This window comes from Rhineura floridana, chromosome 4 (assembly GCF_030035675.1).
Source record: "Rhineura floridana isolate rRhiFlo1 chromosome 4, rRhiFlo1.hap2, whole genome shotgun sequence".
Taxonomy (NCBI): Eukaryota; Metazoa; Chordata; class Lepidosauria; order Squamata; family Rhineuridae; genus Rhineura; species Rhineura floridana.
The window spans coordinates 176,026,993-176,053,680 of NC_084483.1; the positions used below are offsets into that span (position 1 = coordinate 176,026,993).

Sequence of the window (26,688 nt, forward strand, 5' to 3'; positions counted from 1 at the left end):
TTCTACCAGTTTTCCAGGGACAGAAGTTAAGCTAACTGGCCTGTAATTTCCGGGATCCCCTCTGGATCCCTTTTTGAAGATTGGCGTTACATTTGCCACTTTCCAGTCCTCAGGCACGGAGGAGGACCCGAGGGACAAGTTACATATTTTAGTTAGCAGATCAGCAATTTCACCTTTTAGTTCTTTGAGAACTCTCGGGTGGATGCCATCCGGGCCCGGTGATTTGTCAGTTTTTATATTGTCCATTAAGCCTAGAACTGTTTGTTTGTTTGTTTTTTATTATTTATTGTATTTATTGTATTTATATATTGTGCTTGTTTTTATCTTTTTGTACACCGCCCAGAGAGCCTTCGGGCTTAGGGCGGTATATAAATTAAATAAATGTTAGTTCAGGTTCAGGGATCTGCCCTATATCTTCCACTGTGAAGACAGATGCAAAGAATTCATTTAGCTTCTCTGCAATCTCCTTATCGTTCTTTAGTACACCTTTGACTCCCTTATCATCCAAGGGTCCAATTGTCTCCCTAGATGGTCTCCTGCTTTGAATGTATTTATAGAATTTTTTGTTGTTGGTTTTTATGTTCTTAGCAATGTGCTCCTCAAATTCTTTTTTAGCATCCCTTATTGTCTTCTTGCATTTCTTTTGCCAGAGTTTGTGTTCTTTTTTATTTTCTTCATTCGGACAAGACTTCCATTTTCTGAAGGAAGACCTTTTGCCTCTAAGAGCTTCCTTGACTTTGCTCGTTAACCATGCTGGCGTCTTCTTGGCCCTGGCGGTACCTTTTCTGATCTGCGGTATGCACTCCAGTTGAGCTTCTAATAGAGTGTTTTTAAACAACTTCCAAGCATTTTCGAGTGATGTGACCCTCTGGACTTTGTTTTTCAGCTTTCTTTTTACCAATCCCCTCATTTTTGTGAAGTTTCCTCTTTTGAAGTCAAATGTGACCGTGTTGGATTTTCTTGGCAATTGGCCAGTTACATGTATGTTTAATTTAATAGCACTGTGGTCACTGCTCCCAATCGGTTCAACAACACTTACATCTCGCACCAGGTCCCGGTCCCCACTGAGGATTAAGTCCAGGGTTGCCGTCCCTCTGGTCGGTTCCATGACCAACTGGTCTAGGGAATAGTCATTTAGAATATCTAGAAACTTTGCTTCTTTGTCATGACTGGAACACATATGCGGCCAGTCTATGTCCGGGTAGTTGAAGTCACCCATTACTACCACATTTCCTAGTTTGGATGCTTCCTCAATTTCATATCTCATCTCAAGGTCTCCCTGAGCATTTTGATCAGGGGGACGATAGATCGTTCCCAGTATTAAGTCCCTCCTGGGGCACGGTATCACCACCCACAACGATTCTGTGGAGGAGTCTGCCTCTTTTGGGGTTTCGAGCTTGCTGGATTCAATGCCTTCTTTCACGTATAGAGCGACTCCGCCACCAATACGTCCTTCCCTGTCCTTCCGATATAGTTTATATCCAGGGATAACCGTATCCCACTGGTTTTCTCCATTCCACCAGGTCTCCATTATGCTCACTATATCAATGCTCTCCTCTAAGACCAAGCACTCCAGTTCTCCCATCTTGGTTCGGAGGCTCCTAGCATTAGCGTACAGGCACTTGTAAGCAGTGTCTCTCTTCAAGTGTCTTTGGCACTTGTGGTTTGGCCTGTGGTAATTTTGCTCTTCTGAATTTATATCCTGTGCCCCTGCTCTCACAATGCCTTCTTCTAGGCCTACCCCTTTTAAAATTTCATCATTTCTTTGGTTTTTATCCCAGGAGGGAGGTTTATTCCGAACCGGACCTTTCTCAGCTCCTGTCGGGTTTCCCCCCTCAGTCAGTTTAAAAGCTGCTCTGCTACCTTTTTAATTTTAAGTGCCAGCAGTCTGGTTCCATTCTGGTTCAAGTGGAGCCCGTCCCTTTTGTACAGGCCCGGCTTGTCCTAAAATGTTCCCCAGTGCCTAACAAATCTAAACCCTTCCACCCAACACCATAATCTCATCCACGCATTGAGACTGCAAAGCTGGGCCTGTCTGGCTGGTCCTGCGCGTGGAACCGGTAGCATTTCAGAGAAAGCCACCTTGGAGGTCCTGGCTTTCAGCATCCTACCTAGCAACCTAAATTTGGCTTCCAGGACCTCACGGCTGCATTTCCCCATGTCGTTGGTGCCAACGTGCACCACGACCACTGACTCCTCCCCAGCACTGTCTACCAAACTATCTAAACGACGGGCGATATCTTCAACCTTCGCACCAGGCAGGCAAAACACCTTGCGGTCTACACGCCCATCACACACCCCACTGTCTATGTTCCTAATGATCGAATCACCCACTACAAGGATCCCTCCACCCCCTGGAGATATATCCTCGGCACGAGAGGATAGCTGCTCATCCCCCAAGGAATGGGTCCCTTCTAAGGGATCGTTTCCCTCTTCCTCAGCTGGATGCTCTCCTTCCCCGAGACCATCGTTCTCCATGATAGCAGGAGAGCTATCATCATTGGAGTGGGACACAGCTATAACGTCCCTGAAGGCCTCCTCCACACACCTCTCTGCCTCTCTCAGCTTTTCCAGGTCTGCCACCTTGGCCTCAAGGAAATGAAGTCGTTCCCGGAGAGCCAGGAGCTCATTGCACCGAGAGCACACCCACGACTGCTGTCCAACAGGCAGATAGTCGTACATGCTGCAGGCTCTGCAATACACTGGAAAGCCCCCACACGCCTGCTGGCTTCTTACCTGCATAGTTTTGTTTGAGGTTTATTACATCAATAGGTTGGAGACTGTGGTTTAGTTGAGGTCAGCGAACGGAAGGGCAGAGTGGGGGGCCCTGGCCTCCTCGCCCTGCTGCCGAACTCGCTCTGCTGCTTAACTCGCCTTGAAGCTTCGTCAGCTGGGGCTCCCTCTAGCTCGTGGAGCAGGCTCCCTCGCTAGGTGCTCTGACTTTATATGTGTGGCTGGTTCCTCCCAGCTACTGCTGCCAGCCAATGATGTGTTACTTGAGGCTGATGGCTCAACTATCAGCTGGGGCTTAACTCTTTAGTATTATCTCAAGCTTCCTTCCTTTGAAGGCAGGAAGGCAGGCTTCCTTCCTGAGCGAGGGGCGGGGCTGTTTAAGCTTTTGGCTGCTTTTAATCTAAGCAAGGGGCTGCGACTTCCAGGCAAGTCTTTTGTGTTTGTTGTTTTCCCACCTAGAACAGCCTGACCTTTCTTTAACCTAGGGAAACAGAGCTTGTGGTTGTGTTTCAGGAAGGCTGAAGCTGCCCTTTTTAGCAAGGACTGAGCTGACTCTCTCCCTGTATGTATCGGTGGAGTTTCCTTTTTCCCCTTCTCTCCGACTGGAATTTAGCCTTATTTACAGTGTCCCCTGAAGCTTTCCTGCTAGGGTGGTGTTGAACACTAGCTTTCTATAGGCTTCCTTCTCCTAGGATCTGTCTCCTAAGATATAGGTTCTTTCAGGATTTGGCTCCTAGCTCAGGATGACCTTAGGCTGCCCTTATTGCTTATTTCTCTGAGCTGTTTTAATTCAATTAAATAATGGAATAAATGGGAGCTACTTACCCTCTTTTCGCTCTGCTGCTTAACTCGCCTTGACGCTTTGTCAGCTGGGGCCTTGACGCTTGGTCAGCTGGGGCTCCCTCTAGCTCGTGGAGCAGCCATCCTTTGTCAGAAACGTTTAGTAAATATACAGGCTTTTCCCTACCTGGAAACCTATTGCAGTAATAACATCATAGGAAGAGCCCTGCTGGATCAGGCCAAAGGCCCATCTAATCCAGCACCCTCTTCTCGTGATGCCTATGGAAAGCCCATAGGCAGAAACTGTGATTCCCCACAGCTGGCACTCAAAAGTATACTGCTTCCGACAGTGGAGGTAGAACACAGTTATCATGGCTAGTAGCCATTGTTAGCCTTGTCCTCTATGAATTTGTCTAATCCTCCTTTAAAGCCATCCAAGTTGGTGGCCATCACTGCCTCCTGTGGGAGTGAATTCCATAGTTTAACTATGTATTGTGTGAACACGTACTTTCTTTTGTCTGCCCTGCATCTTCCGACATTCAGCTTCCTTGGAACAAAACTGCAACACACACCACCACACGGCCAATGCTGATTATGGAAATATCCAGACAACATGGTTTCACCAACTGAAGTACAGCCATGCACTATCACCTACGGAATCTTGAAAGAGCTATCAATCTGTTAACCCTTTCTCTGTCCAGATCAGGAGAGGTTTCCTGTGTTCACAGTGTATCTTGTGAGACAATGTCCACTGATGGACAGCTGTTGACAAAAGCCTTAAAAATGTAATAGTAGAAATTTAAAAAATCTCAAATCGTAAGTTTTAGTCAAGCAATAAATTAATCTATCAATTACATATCATTAAGCTGTGTATGAGGAAACACAATTGTTCTAAAGCAAAAAGAACTATTTTGTAGACGATGCATGGAAGTAACAGTTATTATCTTAGAAGAGGCATTCCTCTCTATGTAAGAGAAAAGGGGAAATGTCATTTTTAAGATGGAGCTGGACAACTGCTGTTTTGATAAGTACATGATGTAGTTATGTTAAAATTTGCCACCCAATTAACTAGGGGCAATATTTTAGCCATTTTTTTTTAAAAAAAAATGAGGGATGGTGTAGTTGCTTCCTGAACTGCAGATCCTGCATTGAGCAGTGGGTTGGATTAAATGACTCCCCCCGCCGAGATTCCTTCGAGTTCTGTAATTAACCTAACCAATTAAACATCACAGCACTATATAAAAGATAACGTATCTGCCCTTCTTTTGGAAGTGCTCCACTGAACTTTGTACAGGGCCAGACCATCGGTCTACCTAGTTCAGTACTGTTGTCATTGACCGACAGTGGCTCCGCAGGGTTTCAGAGAGGGAATTTTTCTCAGCCCCACCTAGAGACGCCGGGGATTGAACCTGGGACCTTCTGCATGACAAGCAGACACTCTGCTGCTCTACCACTGAGCTACGGCTCTTCTTCAAAAAGCAAACATCGGAACTTTCTTCCCTGTCATTTGCAAAGGCTGAGAGATAAATGGAAGTTATAATTTAATATTTTCTAAATTGTTAGGTTGCAGTCTCAAGGACTGGTCTCATGTTGACTCTATGTATGAACTCAGCCATAGATAGTAGTCATTTACGTTTAGAGGACAGCAGTTTTGTCTTTCTGTTAATGGTTTTTGCACTCTGAGGGGTGTCTTGAAACACAGTTTGGCCAATATTTACACCAGAGCAAGATAGTTGGTATCCTATGGTCTGTGATAGCCCAGCACTCTCTGTTTATACCCCCTTTGCTTGTTGTCCGTTCCCTTTCTCTAATCCATGGATATGAGGGTACTTGTGGGGCTTCTGGCACTGTGCTGCATAGTCATTATGTGACCACCCTGGCATTCTCACTCGTACTCTGTTTGGACTAAGGGACTTTGGGTTTTATGCTCATGTTTTGTGATCACAGTTGTGCTTGTGGCAACACAAAGGAAGTCCCTGTTCCTGTGACATGGATGGTATGGTTCTTTGTGTCGCATCATGCCCTTCCACTACACCCTCTCTTACTATTCACCCCTGGAAGGCATTATTCAGAGCAGATACAGTAGCAAATGAATAACCAATGTGGCAAACTCCTGATGTTTAGGACTACAACTCAGCCTTGCCTATTGGCTATGCTGGCTGGAGTTGTAGTCTAAACCATCTGGAGGGCATCATGTTGGCTATCCCTGCACTTACTAGTTCACGAGTATCATCCTGCATCGGTACAACATTCTCGGCATTTTGCCGTATTGGCACACATTGTTTGAATCACAACACTGTAATTCTACAGCAGCCCTTGTACCAATCCTACCTACTTTTGATTTGCACATCAGAGCATAGCATCAGGCAACATCATATTTTCAAAAGAATATTAATTCCTGGACTTCTCTTGGTTCTTAAATATTAAAAAAGAAAGGCAGAATATTTTAAGAAAAAAACAATGTAATTCCATAAAAACTGCACCATTTGTTGATTTTTCCATCCAAAATTTGGTAAAGTGATTTGAAACTTCTTTAATATGACTGATTTTTTAAAATACATATCCAGTATTTTAAAAGTTACCAACAAAATTGAAACAATCTCCTTTTTGTGCCTTGTATCATCTCAATACACCTTCCAATTTAAGCAGATGGAGCTTTTTATTGACTCTCAGATATGACTTTCTATTAATGTGACCTAAGTTTCAAATATCTTATACATGCCAAGCACAAAAATGTATGGGAGTGTCTGGTCATCTATTCTTCCTGAGTTGGCAGAGAGGAAACAGTAATTTACTAGTTAAAGAGAAGGATGGCCAATCTAGAGAGAAAGCAAAACTATTTGTGTTTCAAATGCCTATAAATCTCTCCATTAATTTGAGCAGACAGTTTGCTCAAGTCTTTGTCCTTTCTTGTCTCCTGGATGATCTATTCCAATGCAGAAAGAACAATGCAAAGTACAGACAGCTATGTAGCATCTTGATAATCTGGTAGCTCTTAATAGTATTAAATTGTGTTGCTCTGAGTTCCCCTGTGAAAGTTGCTGTTTTGAAGAGTATGAATATTTGTGAGGGTGTGGGGGGAGACTCTCATCCATAAACATAAACAAACATGCCAGATAGACTTATCACCTCTTTGCTTGACTCATCTGCCTGACACAGCAATCATAGCCAATGATTTTTGATAAACAATTCTGTGATAAGGATTTTGAAGTCTGTGGCTTCTTTTATGGAAGCAATCCATCTCTCGCTTGGTCTTCCTCATTTTCTACTCCCTTCTGTTTTCCCCAGAATTATTGTCTTTTCTAGTGAACCATGGCTTCTCATTATGTGTCCAAAGTATGATAACCTCGGTTTCATCATTTTAGCTTCTAGTGATAATTCTGGTTTAATTTGTTCTAACACCCAATTATTTGTCTTTCTCACAGTCCATGGTATGCGCAAAGCTCTCTTCCAACACCACATTTCAAATAAGCTGATTTTTCTCTTATCCGCTTTTTTCACTGTCCAACTTTCACATCCATACATAGAGATTGGGAATACCATGGTCTGAATGATCCTGACTTTAGTGTTCCATGATACATCTTTGCATTTCAGGACCTTTTCAAGTTCTCTCATAGCTGCCCTCCCCAGTCCTAGCCTTCTTCTGATTTCTTGACCATTGTCTCCATTTTGGTTAATGACTGTGCCGAGGTATTGATAATCCTTGACAAGTTCAATGTCCTCGAAATCTTCTGATGTCATTACTTTAGTCTTCTTGACATTCAGCTGTAGTCCTGCTTTTGTGCTTTCCTCTTTAACTTTCATCAGCATTTGTTTTAAATCATTACTGGTTTCTAACTGTAGTATGGTATCGTCTGCATATCTTAAATTATTGATATTTCTCCCTCCAATTTTCACATCTCCATCTTGGTCCCATCCCGCTTTCCATATGATATGTTCTGCATATAGATTAAAAAAATAGGGTGATAAAATACACCCCTGCCTCACACCCTTTCTGATGGGGAACCAATCGGTTTCTTCATATTCTGTCCTTACAGTAGCCTCTTGTCCAGAGTATAGGTTGCGCATCAGGACAATCAGATGCTGTGGCACCCCCATTCCTTTTAAAGCGTTCCATAGTTTTTATGATCTCCACAGTGAAAGGCTTTGCTGTAATCTATAAAGCACAGGGCGCTTTCCTTCTGAAATAGAAGTCTCCTAATGACACTCAGCACCCTTCACAAATGACACATCCCAGGATTCTTTGGGGGAAGCCATGACTGTTTAAAGTGGAATAAATGTCTGGTGTGGATGTCTTAGTTTCATTTGAGGTTTGCTTTTTTGCATGATTTGATAAAGCAAAGTCATTGGTATTAAAGTGGTGAATATCCTGCTTCTTCCTGCTTATTGAGAACACTTCTGCCCATTGCCATCACAAATGCATCCTGTTTCTGTTTCTAGTCTACTGGGGATTGCTCTTCTGGCATGAAGATTAATTAATTAATTATTACTTTATTTATTTATAAATAATTTACAGAGAGCTTTTCCAAACACAATGTTTCCCAAAGCTGTTTATAAACACACACACACAAACAGATTTTGCACGAGACAAGTTTAAAACAAAGTTAAACCTAGACATTTCAGAACAGTGCAAAATATTACTAAAGCTAGGATGAATTAACATAAGCATCCCAAAACAACAAAAACAAAACAAAAAAGCCACAGGCACCAGTTAGCCATTAAAAGCAAGAGTAAAAAGGGAGGTTATTAAAGTCTGTTTAAAAGGTCTTGAGGGATGGAGCTTGTTGAACTTCACACAGAATCAAGTTCCAGTCCCCATGACCAAAAAACTAAGCGAAATGTGCCTACACAGGTGTCTTTTTAAGTCTAGACATGTAAACATTAGAATTGGGGTTCCTTAACTGTGATCCTTGGACCATCAGTAGTCCGCAAGCTTCATTCAGGTGGTCTGTGCCATTTCTGTGGATTTATAGTTGAAAACAGGAGACTGCACACATCTATTGCATGAATTATTCATACTGATTTTAAAAGTATTTTTATTGCTTTCTTTATTTCTTATACTGTATTTTATTGTATTACAATTAGAATTTTATGGAATACAAATTATAACGCGATAAAATACAATATAGAAGAAATAAAAGAAGCAATACAAATACAATTACAAATCATCCAGCACACAGTACAGCACATTACAATTGCTATGCCACACAGAGAAATCATTAAGTGGTCTGCCAAGACCCTCAGTAATTTTCAAGTGGTCCATAGGGGAAAAAGTTTGGAAGTCAATGCATTAGATTCTCCATGTGGCAGACTCCAACAGGATTACCTGAAGGGGAAAACTGTGTCCGTCCATACAGACATCCTAACCAGCAGTGTACATAACCAGGGCTGCTCATATGGTCATGGATCTCTGTGCAAGCAAGAACTACCCCATTTGTTTAATAGTCAGATCATGCTCCACATGCATCAATTGGGGTCACTCTGTTTTATGAATAATCAGAACATAAGAAGAGCCCTGCTGGATCAGACAAGTATTCTGTTCCCAAACAGATGTCTTTGAGAAGTCCAAAAGGAATATGGTGGTTGGGTCTACTACCGACCACCCAATCAAGGAGAATATAAGGATGAAACTTTTGAAAAGGAAATTGCAAATGTTTTGAGGAAACATGATGAAGTAGTAACGGGGGACTTCAATTACCCCCACATCTGTTGGGAGACAAATTCTGCCAAGCGTGGCCACTCCAAGAAATTCCTGACTTCTGTTGCTGATAACTTTCTCCTACAGAAAGTAGAGGAAGGAACTAGAGGTTCAGTTATCCTTGACTTGATTCTAACCAATAGAGATGACTTAGGCTGCAATCCAATACACACTTACCTGGGAGTAACTGAACCCAATGAAGCTTACTTCTGAGTAGACATATATTGGATTGCAGCCTAAGAAGATGACGTGGCAGTTACAGGAACTCTGGGGGAAAGTGACCATGTTATACTTGAGTTCTTGATTTTAAAGGAAGCAAAAGCTGACTTCAGGACGGGCGATCTTAATACACTCAGAACAATGACAAGTAAGGTTCTATGGTACACAACCCTAGTGAGAAAAGAAGTCGAAGATAGGTAGGAGTTTCTAAAGAAGGAAATTCTAAAGGCACAATTACAAACAATTCCAACAAGGAGAAAAGGGGGAAGCCAGCAGAAGAAGCCAGTGTGGTTTCACAAAAAGCTTAGAGATAGCCTAAAAGCAAAACAGGACACATACAGAAAGTGGATGCAAGGCTAGGCCACACAGGAAGAGTACAGACAGGTAGCACAGAATTGCAGAAATGGTGTCAGGAAGGCTAAATCTGAGAATGAGCTGAGGTTAGCGAGGGATGCTAAAAGCAACAAAAAAGTTTTCTTCAGGTACGTCCATAGTAAAAGACAGAGAAAAGAAATGGTGGTATAGCTACTCAGTGAGGATGGCAACACAATCACATGACAAAGAAAAGGCAGAAGCGCTCAATTTCTACTTTGGCTCAGTCTTCTTCCAAAAGAGGGTCTACGACCAACCTGGCAAACATGAAGTTAAAGGGGCAGGACTGCAGCTTGGGACTGATAGACAAATGGCCAAGGAAAACCTAATCACTTTGAACAAGAGATTCTAAGGGCCTGATGAACTGCCTCCTAGAGTACTGAAGGAGCTGGCTGAAGAACTCTCGGAACCACTGTCTGTTATCTTTGTGAAATCGTGGATGGGTGAAGTGCCGGCTGATTGCAGGAGGGCTAATGTTGTCCCTGTCTTTAAAAGGGCAAGAAGGAGGAACCTAGAAACTACAGACCAGTCAGCTTGACATCAATACCTTGGAAAATTCTGGAGCAGATTTTAAAGCAGTCAATCTGTAAGCACCTTGAAAACAGTACACTGATTACTAGAAGCCAACATGGATTTATGAAGAGCAAATCCTGCCAGACTAATCTTATCTCATTTTTTTCATCGGGTAACCTCCCTGGTAGACTGTGGGAAGGCTATGGGCATAATATATCTCGACTTCAGCAAAGCTTATGACAAAGTGCGCCATGATATTCTGATTAGCAAGCTAGCTAAATGTGGGCTGAATGAAACTATCAGGTGGATCCACAGTTGGCTACAGAATCTTACTCAAAGATGCTTATCAATGGTTCCTTCTCAAACTGGGGGGAGGTAACGAGCAAGGTACCGCAGGGCTTGGTCCTGGGCCCAGTGCTCTTCAACATTTTTAATAATGACTTGGATGAGGAGGTGCAGGGAATGCTTATCAAATTTGCAGATGATACAAAATTGGGAGGAATAGCTAGTACCTTAGAAACAGAAACAAAATTCAAAAGGATCTTGATAGGCTGGAGCATTGGGCTGAAAACAACAGAATGAAATTTAATAGGGATAAGTGCAAAGTTCTACACCTAGGAAAAAGAAACCAACTGCACGGTTATAAGATGGTACTAGGCTCAGCAATATTTCATGCAAGAAGGATCTTGGGATTGTTGTTGATCACAAGCTGAATATGAGCCAATAGTGTGATGTGGCTGCAAAAAAGGCAGCCTTGTTTAGCCTTGAGAAGACTGAGGGAAGATATTATAGCACTGTTCAAGTACTTGAAAAGTTGTCACAGAGAAGAGGGCCAGGATCTCTCCTTGATCATCATAGAGTGCAGGACATGGAATAATGGGCTGAAGTTACAGGAAGCCAGATTTCAACTGAACGTCAGGGGAATAAATCCTAACTTTTAGAGTGGTACAATAATGGAACCAAGTACCTAGGGAGGTGATGAGCTGTCTTAACACTTGTGGAATTCAAGAGGCAGCTGAACAGCCACCTGTCGGATATGCTTTAAGTTGGATTCCTGCATTGAATCAGGGGTTGGACTCGATGGCCTTATAGGCCCCATCCAATTCTATGATTCTATGAAGGAGAATATGAGTGAAATAGCTCTCTCCCACTTATGAACCCCAGTAACTGGCAGTCAAAGGCACGCTCCTTCTGATCCAGGAGTTGTCCTTCATGAATTTGTCTAATCTCCTTCTGAAAGGCATCTAAGTTGGCATTAAAATAGTTAGTGATGGCATGGCCTTCACACAATACAATATTTCTCTCACAGTGCAAATATTTTTCGATACAACTTTTCCTACACCTCTGAAAATGGTCTCCTGCTCATAATTTAAACTGAGCATTTTGAGCTTATGTACCCTATTTTGTGTCTGTGAGATTTGCATTCCTCAGACTAGGCGCTCAAACAAGAATCTCAAAACAGTTCAAAACTGCTGTTGGCCATTGGTTGACACGAATTTCATTGCTGAATGAACATGAACTTTTCTAAAAGGAATACAATTTACAGAGGAACACCCATGGCTCCACATATGCACGCCGATGGAAGGTCATCCATTATGTAAATAGGACCTTTACAAATGCAAATCATACTTGTGTGTTGGGGTGGAATGTGTGCATTAGTACAGCTTTCACTACATTTCTGGTGTGCTCTTCAGAGGGAAGGGTTGGATGTTATGCCTGGATGCTTCTCGCTTCTGCTTGAGATCCACTATCAGGTTCTTGGTTGTCTCATAGCTGAATTTGTTAATGTCTTTGAAGTATGTTTCAAGTGGGCAGGAAGGAGAGGGAAATATTTGATCGTTTCCTACTAAGTAGCCTCAAGACCAGACAGGAGTGGACTGTGGGATGGAGCAGCAGTGCTTACTTGACCTCCCAGCACCAGAGTTGCTGCTGCTTACGGGAAGGAGAATGGAAGGGGCAAGGCAGTGTGAGGGTTGGCACTGTGTAAACACACTGGCAGGAACACTGTATTGGCTCTGCCAGTGCGTGTGCACCGTTCCGACCTCCCTGCTGCCTTTCCCCCTCCCCCTCTCCCTTCCAGTAAGCAGCAGCAGCTCTGGTGCTGGGAGGTCAGGTAAGTGACACCACCCCACTCCACTGTCAGAACAGTCTAATGCTTTCAGCTTTTGGGAGATAGGATGGTTTCAAAGTCCCTCATGGAACTCTAATGAAGAGGAAAGAGACATTCCTCTGTAGTCGCTCTGCTTTGCTTGTACACCAGTCGGGTGAGAGGAAGGGAAGTCACTCAGCTTGGGGGGGAGTGGATTTGGATGCCAGCAACTAAGCATGGGGCAAGGTGTCATAATGTAGAACATATATGGAAGGACAACACATTTCCCTGCCTAATCCCCATGCTACAGTTCCCAGGCAGAAATGGGAAAACATGGATGTGCAGAAAAAAATGTGATCCAATTTAGAACTTGCTAAAACAATAGCAACCCACTGTGGTATTTTCTCCAACATGCACCGATGATGCCTGCAATTGGTAGCTCAATTACACTTCAAGCTTGATGCAGTAGCCTGAGGAAGGCAGAGAGACCTTTCCATTTTCATTGATACATAGCATGATTTTAACTGAAATGTAACCTTTTAGGCCCTGTTTAAATGTACACCAGGTAAAGGAAGACTGCCCTCCCCCCCTACTTACCTAGTGCTCTAGTCTTAAATTAGTGGATACCAAATTCCACCCCACCCCTGAACCTTTAAAATATGCAACCAAGATGATGATGGTTTAATTGCACAGATAGCTCCTAACAGTCTAGTGAACAAGCACAATTATTTCGATTTGAGATACTTCAGATGACCCTGATGATATTCTAAATATCAGCTAGTCTACTCTTAATATCCTAATTAGTTTATGCTTCACCACAGAGGAAGAAAGAATCTACATCACCATTTCCAAAGCATGTGGGATGTTCTGTGCATAAACATGGGGAGGCCTTTTATGATATCAAAAGATGCCTAAAACAGATGGGGGGACTACACCTTGATTAGTATTCTTGAAGGTGAGCTGGTCTGCACAGCATCGGAGTCAGTGGGAGCTTCCAGACTATTGCTCTTTTTGGATGGGATTCAATCACATACCAGCAAATTCAGGTTCTGCAATTTATTGGGAGGTCTTGTACAAGAAACCCACTTCCCACAAGACTGGACATTTTGCCATAAGGAAAGTGATAGGGGAAATGCACTGGGAAGTATGGGATAACACTTCCTTTGATGCAACATCATCTAAACTCCCTGCAAACAAATCAGAATGAGTGTTCATCAATTAACCAACGTTGTCCAATCTCCTTGCAAACAAATCTGTTTATTTATTTGTCATTTCTATACCGCTTTGATATGTGTGGAAAAATAGATTTTTGGAAAACCTAGATTAAAACATCAAACAAGACGTTACAAAATATTAAAAGAAAACATGGAGACTCAGTGTGGCGTAGTGGTTAAGGTGTTGGACTATGATCTGGGAGACCACAGTTCGAATCCTCACACAGCCATGAAGCTCACTGGGTGACCTTGGGTCAGTCACTGCCTCTCAGCCTCATGAAAACCCTATTCACCGGGTCACCATAAGTTGGAATCGCCTGGAAGGCAGTACATTTACATTTACAAAAGAGAACATTACAGGTAAAGGTCAAATATAAAAGGCACATTCAAGGTAGCATGATTAACAGAAAAATTAAGTATTCTCTTAAACATAAACATTACAGATAAAAATCAACAACAAAATAACAACAAACTCCACAAAACAAAATTGCTAGTGCCATATATGGAGTGAGAAATGCCAGATGTCCAAGCTGGATTTAGAAAGGGAAGAGGCACGAGAGATCATATTGCAAACATATGTTGGATAATGGAACGGACCAAGGAATTTCAGAAGGAAATCACCCTGTGCTTTATAGATTACAGCAAAGCCTTTGATTGTGTAGATCATGAAAAACTATGGAATGCTTAAAAAGAAATGGGGGTGCCACAGCATCTGATTGTCCTGATGCGCAACCTGTACTCTGGATAAGAGGCTACTGTAAGGACAGAATATGGAGAAACTGACTGGTTCCCTATTGGAAAGGGTGTGAGACAGGGGTGTATTTTATCACCCTACTTGTTTAATCTATATGCTTAACATAACATACGGAAAACAGGATTGGACCAAGATGAAGGAGGTGTGAAAACTGGAGGGAGAAATACAAATAATTTAAGATATGCAGATGATACCATACTACTGTCAGCTCTTCACTGAGACAGCAGTGTCGGTGGGGGTGCAGGCAGGGCTGGAGATTCCTTGGTAATTGCCAGGCCATAAGTCCTCAGCCGGCAGCTTGGCTATAAATCTGCCAGGCTAGCAAGGAGGAAGCAAGATAAGGGCAGAGGCCGTTCAAAGCTTATGTGCCAAGCCAGAAATCCAGAAGAGATGTCAGTGAAGGTCTGGGTCTAGTTTGCCGAGAGATCAGTCCAAGTCAAGGTTCAGGGGATAGGAAGACACACAGTGGTCACGCCTGACGTTGTAGTCAGCAACAAGCTGAAGCCAAGGTTTGACTTTTAAGGAGCAGGTTTGTCAGCAGGTGTGAGCCATCAGCGTTTTGGCCTTAACTGGACAGGCCTGCCCCTCTTCTGCCTGACCTTCTGCTGTCTACGTTTTGCAGGTGAGGGGGGAGTATCCTGTTCACTTTCTGCGTCTGGCTGAAGGGCTTCAGCTGTGTCTGGGGTGCTCTGCAGCTGAGGGGGAGAAGGAGCTGGGTTCTCAGGAGTTTCCTCCATTTCTATTTGGGTCTGCTGCTTCTGGGTCTGCTGCTTCTGGGTCTGCTGCTGTTACTCCCGAGTCATCCTCGTCTGATGAGTCCTCTGATGAGTCCTCTGACGGGGCCATGACAACTACTGGCAGAAACCAGTAGTGATTTGAAATGAATGCTGATGAAAGTTAAAGAGGAACGCACAAAAGCAAGACTACAGCTGGTAGTCTTGGATGGGAGACTGCCTGGGAATATTGGGTGCTGTAGGCTTAGAGGAAGGCAATGGTAAACCACCTCTGAATACCTCTTACCATGAAAACTCTATGAATATATCCAAAAAGATTCATAGGGTCGCCATAAGTCATAATCGACTTGATGGCATATAACAACAACAACTTCATACAACCAGCAACATAACCACTCCATTCCCCATCTCTCACCTAGGTAGGGCCTACTCTATACTGCTTCATCTTCTAATACTGAGTGGTATTGGGCAACTTTGAAACACACAAAAGCATGACAACCCAGACTCACTCTGGGCAGCAAAAGCACAATTCTAGCTACCACCCAATAATACAACACAAATACAATTCTCCTACTGGATAATACATTCAACAGTACAAGACTAAAGGGGCTGATGCCCTGATGGAGACCCCGAAAGTTCTGCACTGCAGTAACCTTCTTAGCTGATCTATGGGCTGGATACAAGTCAATGAAGCTGAACCCTAACAAAACCGAGGTGCTGTTTGTGGGAGACAAGGGAAGGCTGGGAGATATAGACCTGGTGCTTAACGGGGTACGACTGCCCCTGAAAGACCAGGTTCGTAGCCTGGGGGTCGTTCTTGACTCCCAGCTGTCCATGGAGGCTCAAGTTTCGGCTGTGAGCCGGGCAGCTCTGTATCAACTCCATCTGATACGGAGGCTATGCCCCTACCTTCCCAATCATCTGCTCCCACTGGTGGTACATGCCCTGATCACCACTCGCTTAGACTACGCTCTACGTGGGGTTACCCTTGAAAACGGTTCGGAAGTTACAGCTGGTACAAAATGCAGCGGCGCGTCTGATTACAGGCGGCCGCCGTAGAGATCACATCACTCCTGTGTTGAAGGAGTTAAATTGGTTACCGGTTGTGTACCGAGCCCAATTCAAGGTGTTGGTCTTAACCTTTAAAACCCTATACGGTTGTGGCCCAGCTTATCTGAAGGAGTGCCTCCAGCATCGACAGGGATGCCGCTCAACAAGATCAGCCTCAGAAGACCTTCTCTGGATCCCACCAGTCAAAACAGCTAGACTGGTGAGGACTCGAGAGAGGGCCTTCTCAATTGTGGCCCCCACCCTATGGAATTCTCTCCCAAATGATCTACACCATGCCCCGTCTATAATGAGCTTCCGCCGGACCCTGAAGACTTGGTTTTTTAAGCAGGCTTTTGGAACGGGCTAGTTTTACTGTGTTCTTAAACTTTTAACTGTTTTATATACTGTTTTAACGTGTACGTCGCCCAGAGTGGCTGGCCAACCAGCCAGATGGGCAACTAACAAATCTCATAATAAATATAAATAAATAAATAAATAAATTAGCCACAGCAGTTTCTACTCTCCTCCTCTGGAATTAGCAACAGTGTTCTGGCTGGCTGGGCACCTAGGCACAGGGTGGGCGAGCAGATGCAATGGTATCTTCCCTGTCCAAGGATAGGGAATCAGGATGAATGCTCAATAAACAGATTGTCTGGAAGCGTCCAGTGATTTCAAGAGAAGATTGGGGTTGCACAATGGGATTGTGTTGCAGATAACTTCCTCTTACAGAAAGTGGAGGAAGCAACCAGAAGATCAGCTATCCTGAACTTGATTCTAACCAATAGAGATGATTTGGTGGATGAAGTGGCAGTTATGGGAACTCTGGGGGAAAGTGACCACACCATACTTGAATTCTTGATTTTAACAGAAGTGAAAGCTGAGAGTAGCCATACACGCACCCTGAACTTCAGGAAAGCTGATTTTAATAAACTCAGAACAATTGTAAGTACAGTTCCATGGCAAGCCACCCTAATGAGAAAAGGAGTCAAAGATGGGTGGGAGTTTCTAAAAAAGGAAATTCTAAAAGCGCAATGGCAAGCAATTCCAACAAGGAAAAAAGGGGGGAAACAGCAGAAGAAGCCAATGTGGCTTCACAAAAAGCTTAGAGAGGACCTGAAAACAAAAAAAGGGCACATACAGGAAGTGGAAAGAAGGCCAAAAGAAAAGGCAGAAGTGCTCAATTCCTACTTTCGCTCAGTCTTCTCCCCAAAAAGGGCCTATGACCCTCTCGGAAAACATGAAGTAGACGGGGTAGGATTGGAACTTGAGATTGATAGACAAATGGTCAAGGAATACCTAATCACTTTGAATGAGTTCAAATCGGCAGGGCCCGATAAACTGCATCCTAGAGTATTGAAGGAACTGGCTGAAGAACTTTCAGAACCACTCTCTATTATCTTTGCGAAATCATGGAGGACCGGTGAAGTGCCGGATAACTGGAGGAGAGCTAATGTTGTCCCTATCTTCAAAAGACAAGAAGGAGGAACCGGGGAACTACCGACCAGTCAGCCTAACATCAATCCCTGGAAAAATTCTGGAGCAGATTATAAAGCAGTCAACCTGTAAGCACCTTGAAAGCAATGCAGTAATTACTAGGAGCCAACATGGATTTATGAAGAACAAATCCTGCCAAACTAATCTCATCTCATTTTTTGATCGGGTAACCTCCCTTGTAGACTGTGGGAATGCTGTGGACATAATATATCTCAACTTCAGCAAAGGTTTTTACAAAGTGCCCCATGATATTCTGATTAGCAAGCTAGCTAAATGTGGGCTGGATGGAACAACTATTAGATGGATCCACAGCTGGCTCCAGAATCGTACACAAAGAGTGCTTATCAATGGTTCCTTCTCAAACTGGGCAGAAGTAATGAGTGGGGTACCACAGGGCTCAGTCCTGGGCCCAGTGCTCTTCAACATGTTTATTAACGACTTGGATGAGGAAGTACAAAGCATGCTTATCAAATTTGCAGATGATACAAAATTGGGAGGCATAGCTAATACTGTGGAAGACAGAAACAAAATTCAAAGGGACCTTGATAGGCTGGAGCATTGGGCTGAAAACAACAGAATAAAATTCAACAGGAATAATTGCAAAGTTCTACACTTAGGAAAAAGAAACCAAATGCACAGTTATAAGATGGGAGATACTTGGCTCAGCAGTACGACTTGTGAGAAGGATCTTGGAATTGTCGTTGATCACAAGCTGAATATGAGCCAACAGTGTGATGTGGCTGCAAAAAAGGCAAATGCTATATTAGGCTCCATTAACAGAAGTATAGTTTCCAAATTGCGTGAAGTACTAGTTCCCCTCTAGGCCTCATCTTGAGTAGTGCATCCAGTTCTGGTCTCCGCACTTCAAGAAGGATGCAGACAAACTGGAACGGGTTCATAGGAGGGCAATGAGAATGATCAGGGGACTGGAAACAAAGCTCTATGAGGAGAGACTGAAAGAACTGGGCATGTTTAGACTGGAGAAGAGAAGACTGAGGGGAGATATGATAGCACTCTTCAAGTACATGAAAGGTTGTCACACAGAGGAGGGCCGAGATCTCTTCTCGATCATCCCAGAGTGCAGGACATGGAATAATGGGCTCAAGTTGCAGGACACCAGATTTCGACTGAACATCAGCAAAAACTGTCAGAGCCATACGACAATGGAACCAATTAACTAGAGGGGTAGTGGGCTCTCTGACACTGGAGGCATTCAAGAGGCATCTGGACAGCCATCTGTCGAGAATGCTTTGATTTGGATTCCTGCATTGAGCAGGAGGTTGGACTCAACGGCCTTGTAGGCCCCTTCCAACTCTACTATTCTATGATTCTAAGGGTTGATATTCACATAACAAGAATCTATACTACATTGTGCTTCCAGTGGTGAAAATTCATCACCAACAGCAATGGGGTGGAGCTATTAAGCATGTGCACCCTTCTGCCACTTCCCCTCCAAGTAGTGCTTATAGCACAGAAGGTGCCATTCCAGACACTTCCCTTGACCTCTGACTTTTGGGTTCCTGCCCAAACTTCCCAAGCTGTAAGAGAGAGATGGAGACACAAAGAGGGGTAGCCAATGTAGTGCCCTTCACATGTTCTTGACTAGAACTCCCAACATCCCTGACTGTTAGCCATACTGACTGGGGCTCATGGGAGTTGAAGTCCATCAATTTCAAATAAATAAATAAACAACAACAACAGACATGTGGAGGGTACTACATTGGCTTTCCCTGCAGTAAATTACTGAAGCCGTACATTATTTAGCTGCAAACTATAAATTTTAAAATCACTAAACAAAGCAAAATCCCCTCTTAAATCATCTTCCAGACCTTTAAACAACAGAATTAACTACCTTCATCATTTGTTATTATCGTATTTCACAGGACAACTTGTTCTACATTCTGTATGATGATGACTATAAGTATTATTGTCACTTTACCTGCAAAAGCAACCCAAAGCGACTTGTGAGTAAAGTGACAATAATAAATTGGTTTTAGTGTCTTGTAATGCTGACAAAACAATATTAAACCTAAAAACACATCAGATGTACAGATAAAAAGACAGGTCTTTCATAACCTGCCACGCTAAAAGAAGCAACCAATATTTGAAGCCCTTGAAATTAAAGGCCAAATGCCGGGGTAAAAAGGGAGGTTTTTATCTGGCACCTAAAAATAGATAATGATAGCACCAGAAGCATTTCACAAACAGGGAGCCACCAATGAAAAGGCCCAATCTCATGTGGCCACCCTCTTGACCTCTGGACTATATAGCATGAGAGGGCTGCCAGCCCCAAACATGATTACTTTATAGCTGTATAGCGAGTGGAGGGTGAGAGATGTGGTTCTGGATAGCACTAAACCACCTGAGGTTGGTATTACAGGGAAACCAGTTCTAAACCCAAATTTAAGTATTACGAACATGAAAAAGAGTGAACTTACGATTAAATCACAGACAACTGGAAGAGAAACCAGCCTCTTCACTCCATTTTCGGCAGCTACTCCAAGCCAATTAAGTAGAGCCCAGGACCAAAGGTAGCTATGACCACCATGCCAATAGCTTACAAAAGCAAATGTGATTGCTGTGGACAGCAACATCTTAAACATGCTGCAGTGGGATCCTCCCATTGGGATGTAAATATACCTGCCAAGGAAATTATAAACAGAGGTAATTAAGACTTTACTGAGCAATACAACTACTCAATAAATATTTGTTTTTGTTATAGCTTTAAAGTGTTGCTTTGACTAATTAACTGGCATTTTCTATCTGCAAACATCTCTAGTTTCTCAAAAGACAGTGGATCACTTCATAAAAGTTTTAATTCATACCATTTGACAAGATGCAACATCTTTTTCTTCTTCAGGGGAAGATGCATTAACTGAACACACAGGATATGCCATATTCCCAATGAAGTGAAATTTAATTAGATAGTGAGGTGGAACAGGATCAAGTTAGCTTCCTATTAACCATCCAATATTAATCAGGGCCAAACAGTCATGTACGCACCTTGAAACAGCAAATACACAATTTCTTATTGACATTTATGCTTTCTTAAATCATCTTTCCACAATAGATTTGTGAAGTACTATTTAACATAATTGGATGAAACGTTCAGTCTGATTTTTTAAGATAAATCTGGTCTTCATGTCGAGCAGTTTCAAGGAAAAATGATTTTGATTCTCAATGAGGGCTTGTGTTAAAGTGCCCTTTGTGCAAATGGAGGATAGTTTCCCGCACTTGCAGGCTGATTTTTGTTTTGTTTTGATTTTTGTTTTGGCCAGTCTTCTATGGCGTAGTGCTTCAGAGATAGAAAGAGTGTATTACATGATGTATATGCTTGGCAGTGATTCTTTGTATGTTGGTTGGTGGAACATTGTGTATGGCCAATTGTAGGAGTGGTTGGTTGATATATTTGAGGTAGGGAATGATGGAAGTGGCTGCATGGAATGGATGATGCGTGGTTGCATGAGTGTGTTATGTAGGTTGTCATTTTATATTATACTGCCTTGTAATACTTTTTGACTTTTATATTGTGTTGAGTATATGGATATTGTTTATTCATTTTGTTATGCAATAATGTGACAAGGCTTTCATTGTACCTTGTGTATTCTATTATGTGATAATGTGATATGGTTTTCATTGTACCTTGTGTATTCTATTGTAAACTGCTTTGAGAGCTTTCTGATAGTAAGCTGTCCATAAATGGAAACAACAACAATAACAATTATATGGTGTTCTGGAAGTTAGCCCCAGCACACATCTATGATTTTGGAGGGATCCAAACTTCAGAAATGATAAAATAGTTAGTCAACTATTATATATTTATTTATAACATTTTTTCACCTGCCCTTGAACATAACATCCCAGGGCAGGTGATGACAATAGAACATGCACTTATAAAAACAGATAAAACCATTACAATTATGAAATAGTTAAACCATTCCAAATGGAAAAGATGAGTAAATTCAACAAGAAAAAGTGGGTCCCACAAAACATCAGGGTAAAGAAGTAAATCTTCAGCATAAAATGAAAGCTGTCCAATCAAGATGCTAGGCACACGTCTGTGAGGGAACGGAGTTTTTCAACAGCCTCCTCAAAGCCTGTTAAAAGGGAAAGGGTGGCTTTGGAATGCTCCTTTGCCTCAGCACCCTATGGCTAGAAATAGTTTAAAACTTTATTTCCATGATGTGGGGGCTAACAGATGGACAAGGACAATGGATTGTGCAGGCCTATAAGGTTGCAAAGATATGTCGAAGTTGAATATAACGATATTAGGAACCAGGGGTTGCATTCAACATAGTGCTACGTAAGTAGTTCCATCAGTGCAAGGATTTCTGCTTCCCCTGTCTCCGTCCCCTGTGTGCCCTCTATATCTGTTTTAGGAGTTCCCCCAACCCTCTGAAGCAGATTTGGTGATCATGGTGGTGGTGGGAAAGTCCTGTTGTACTAATTAACCCTCGTGCAGACAGGACGGGTTAGTGGAATCCCGCCCCAGGGTTAGTTGTTATACGTATTATACAGAGAGAGAACCTGACACAAGAGTGCCATTTTTGTAATGTGTAATCCCATTCCTAAATTTTCATTTTAAAGTAAGAATTAAATAAATAAGCCCCACCCTGTTATGTTTATAATTCTTTAATAAGAGTTCCATCGGTCCCTTTTCTAGTCCACATTTCGAAGAAATAGGAACAAACTGTACAGGATTAAAGAGATATAGATCTAATAGAATATAGTAATTAGTTCAGACATTTATTCTCAAATGCTCCCAACATACTTATTAGCAAATAAACCTCACTGAATGAAGTGGGATTTACTTCTGAGTAAACAGGCAGAGGATTGCATTGTTAATCAATGACATTTCCCCAGGGAAGGTTTGATTATTGGATTCTGGGCTCAGACACACAACAATAAAACTAGGGATTGGAGAAAGGTATGGGAAATAACCAGAGCACTTTACTGTTCATGCTGGGACTCTGCAAGAGTTATAGTAACTAGATGTTACGTAACCAGCTTCAAAGTGCTTTCTAAGTGCTATCCTTCCTTGCATTTTACACACTCCAACTGAGAGACTGGCAGGCTTTTTTTAGTAGTTCTGCACCTGTAGAAAATTCCTTCTGGGAAAACAAGCCTATGAGCCCTTGGGAGAACTGGGTCCCCGGGAGGGAGGATGCTTCAACACCCAGCCTCTGGCATGATTTCTCCTGTGTGATCAAGATCATTCCATGCAGGTCTTGCATATCTTCATCATGAGAGCTACATGGAATGCAGACAAAGAGGGCCCTCTGTGGAGTGACAGCTAAAACATGAACATCAAAAGTTCTCAATTGACAATCCAACAGAGTGTTGTGGGTTCCCCTCAAACCTCAAAAGGGCAGTTACTCTAGATCAGCCTTCCTCAACTTGGTCCCTTCCAGATGTTTTGGACTACAATTCCCATTAGTTCCAGCAAGCAAGGTCAATGGTCAGGGATTATGGTAGCTGTACCAAACATCTGGAGGGCACAAGGGTTGAGGAAGTCTACTCCAGTTTGTTAGGGTGGTATTCAATGCTAGTACTACTCAGAGTAGACCCACTGAAGTTAACAGACATTACTAACTTAGGCCATGTCAATGGGTCTACTCTGAGTAAGGCTTAATTGATGACAACCTTTAATTTGGCAGTATATTTGTCAGAATCCAGGTTTGGAAGTCATAAAATGTAGAGTACTGTGTGTTTCTGTGTTTCTGCATCAGTGATATTTAGGAACACTAGCCACCATGGTGAACCCCAGGGCACAATCTGGGCTCTTAAAGGAAAATTCAGTACTGTTTTTCAGGAAAGCACCCTACAACTATAGCAAGATTTAGCTGGCTTCTTATCAGGAAGCTCTACTGTTGTTTGTGCAAATGATCTCTGTTTGCATGGATGTGACAATCACTAGGAATAGGCTTAGGAATGACAGCTTTAATTAAAAACTGTGTTTTCAATTACTATTCAGTTTACATGGTGTCAATTGGCTCTCCCTAGGTGACTTCTCAGGCTGCTGCATGGGAGGAAAGGGATTCAATTTTCTGACTTTTACAATCTAGTGTCAGCAGTCGGTTAATTAGGCAGCATTAATTTCATTTTACTTATAAAAGCTTTGGATGTGAGTCCTTGGGGGATACAGGTATAGTATTGATAGTGAAACTACCAAGAGTTAGAAGGTAAAACCTGGCACAAGACGTGTTGGGTTGTGACTTATGACAGATAAAGCACTGGATGAAGGCCAAGCTAGTTGCACTTCGTTCCTAATGAAATCCTAGGAGACTTAATTCATGACTCACCTGTCCCACTGATTTTGCAGGGTGCAAATATGTCTAGCTCCAACCCAACAATAGCAGCTGGTGTGGTGGGTCACTACAGTTCACCTGGACAGGACTAGAGCAGGCTGGCAGTGAGATCGGGGCTGTGTGGATGCACAGGTGGGAGTGCCAGTTGGCTCTGCCAGTGTGTCCATAAAGCCCTGACCTCACCACTGCCCTGGCCCTCTCCAGCATTACTCAGCTAAGCTGCAGTAGCATTGGGCTTGGGAGGGTGGCTCCACAATGCTATCCTACAATTCTGGCTACGACTGTAACCCAATGTTAATAATTCTGAAATGAGAGATCAGTGCATTTATCCATCATTAGTGGTGCAACCAGAAATGGCATTGTTTCTGCCCAGAAAGCCTAGAGGCTAAGGGTGTGCTCACACATAAATTCAGAAAAACAAAGACTGAATGTTTTGTACACAGTTGTATGGACAGAAGGATACCTTTATGTTTTTGTGGTATGATTGTCATGTGTTGGTAATGATCCTCTTTTTATGTCCATGTAGGGAATCACACATTAGAAAAATCATAGACTTTTGATCTACTGAAGGTATGTTGATACACAATTTGCTTTTTATATCCAGATATGGTTTCCCAAACATAAAATACACATGGGATACACCAGTTGTGAATGATACACTGAACTGGGGACCCAGCAGTTTCCTGATCGCTTCTTCCTTGTGTTATGGGACAGCCCAGATAATGGCTTAAAATATGCATAAAATATGCTGAAATCATTTACATCTGCTTAGCCTTAGAATGTGCTTAAGATATGTTGAAATAGCTTATAAAGTCTGCTTTTTGCATAAGAGTCAAAAATTAGTAATAAAAGGAGCTGTTTAAAACTGCCCCCCTTTTCCCTCCATCTCCTGACTAATGCTATAATTTTCCTAAGAAAACAACTGGAGCAGACACAGAAATAATAGGTCTGATTCTGGGCAGACAGCCAGTGTGTTATGTTTACATGAAGTAAAAAGGAAGCTCATGATATGGCATGAATGAGACTTGCAGACAGGGCAAAGCAGACTTTCCAGAGAGTTGAGAACAGAGGTCCCACCAGAAGCTTGACCTGATGGACAGCCTGATGAGTGTGTAGAAAGAGGCACAGAAAAGAGCTGTGAACAGGCAGCTGATAAGAGCATGGAAACACGCCTTCCCTTAGAAAAAAAACTGTATAAAAAGCCAGGTTGTATAGCACTCAGGATCCCTCAGATCTGCTAGAGTGGGGGGGTCAAAGACGCAGGAGAGAACCATCCATCTATTCCATTCATGACATCTGGTGGTATCATGACATGTATTTCCATGTACTTCATAACTTTGGTTTTGTGATAGAATTTAACTCAGTCCATCCTTTGTAACTAGTTTTCTACATGGTTGTATGCACAGGAGGGTACTGAAGGATGTGCCTTCAGAGTCTTATACTTTGATGTTAAAGGGATATCCAGTGACTTCTTTCATGCTGAGATAGATATATATATATCTGTATATATATATCAGATATATATATCTGTTTCTGCAATGATGGCCAAGGCCATTTAGAATGCATTTTATTAGTTGTAGTATGCAAGATATGAATAAATAGTATATTTTATAAAGACTGTTCTGCTGTCTGAAGTCTGGCTCCCAAACAAAAAATTAAGATAATTAAGGTATTGCCCAACTGCGGATTTTGAAGTCTTTCCCCCCCTCTGTTAGGTTATTTTTACCCACCTAAAGAAGAAGCATGACAATTTACGTATCTTTCATTGAAAATTAGCACTCTTGTAGTTGTGATGATTGCACACTATGCTATTTCTACAACTGCATAGCACAGTGTCCTTTCCCAAGTAAGTGGACAGCTTTCTAAATCAGCTTATCTCTTACAGGCAAGCTGTTCCATTTAAACAGCACATCATAATTTTAACTCACTAGATGCTCATTAGTGAATTGGACAGTTTATGTAAATATTACCCTTTAAATCCCTGCTGCATCACAAATATAATTACTGAAATATTTAAGAATGACATGTCTTAAAGAAGAAAAACTTTCAGATCCAATTACCACTTCCTTAGTTTCTTACAAGTCTGAGCAGCAATACAATGAGACACCCCTTTGGAAGTGTCTGTGCCTGCGAGCTTTGCTGGTTAATGGCCTCAGACTTCCAAAATCCATCATGCTTTCAATGAATCTGCTTACAAGCCATTCTAAGATAAATAGGCACTGTGCATTCCTGCAAGATGTGCGTTTTCATGGGATTTTCACCTTTTTGCATCAAAACACCAGTGTTTTTACATTCGTTTAACACTTTTACACCAAATCTTTGTTCCTCATGAATGAAACACTGGTTGTGTCAGGAGAACTGTCTGTGTAGTCTTTATAGGCCAGGTCACACTATATCCAATCCAAAAATATAGTACACATGGAAGGGCAGCGGACCCATGCTACAGCTGTGTGCAAAATATGAGAGAACACAAAATGTAGGAACACAATGTCAAAGATTGTGAAAGGACTGCAACAATCAGGTGGGAGGAAGTGTATACACACATTAACACACCTAAACCCATCTCATAATGATACAACATATGTGCATTGTGACCGTATGAGTAGTCCCTCTGTTCAGCCATGCACACAGTATTTTCAGTTTGGAGACTGTACAGACAGTACAAAGTCGATGATACAGGGTCTCCACAAGTGTCACATACACAAAATGTTCCAGGGCTTTTAATTACAC

At 42.4% G+C, this 26,688-nt stretch overlaps 1 protein-coding gene and 1 non-coding gene across 10 annotated transcripts in view; both read right to left on the reverse strand.

Moving 5' to 3' along the window:
* HHAT (hedgehog acyltransferase) overlaps nt 1-26,688 on the reverse strand; it is a 283,748-nt gene that overhangs the window by 85,284 nt on the left and 171,776 nt on the right. For 8 of the 9 annotated variants that reach the window (XM_061625299.1, XM_061625294.1, XM_061625300.1 and 5 more), the window contains one exon: nt 20,089-20,290. In XM_061625299.1, coding sequence (XP_061481283.1) covers nt 20,089-20,290 — 202 coding nt within the window. Of the gene's footprint in view, nt 1-18,300; nt 18,391-20,088; nt 20,291-26,688 lie in introns of those variants that run through there. The other variant, XM_061625295.1, reaches the window with a different exon arrangement.
* Nucleotides 4,902-4,981, reverse strand: TRNAD-GUC (transfer RNA aspartic acid (anticodon GUC)). The gene has a single exon. It is a non-coding gene; the product is annotated as a tRNA-Asp (tRNA).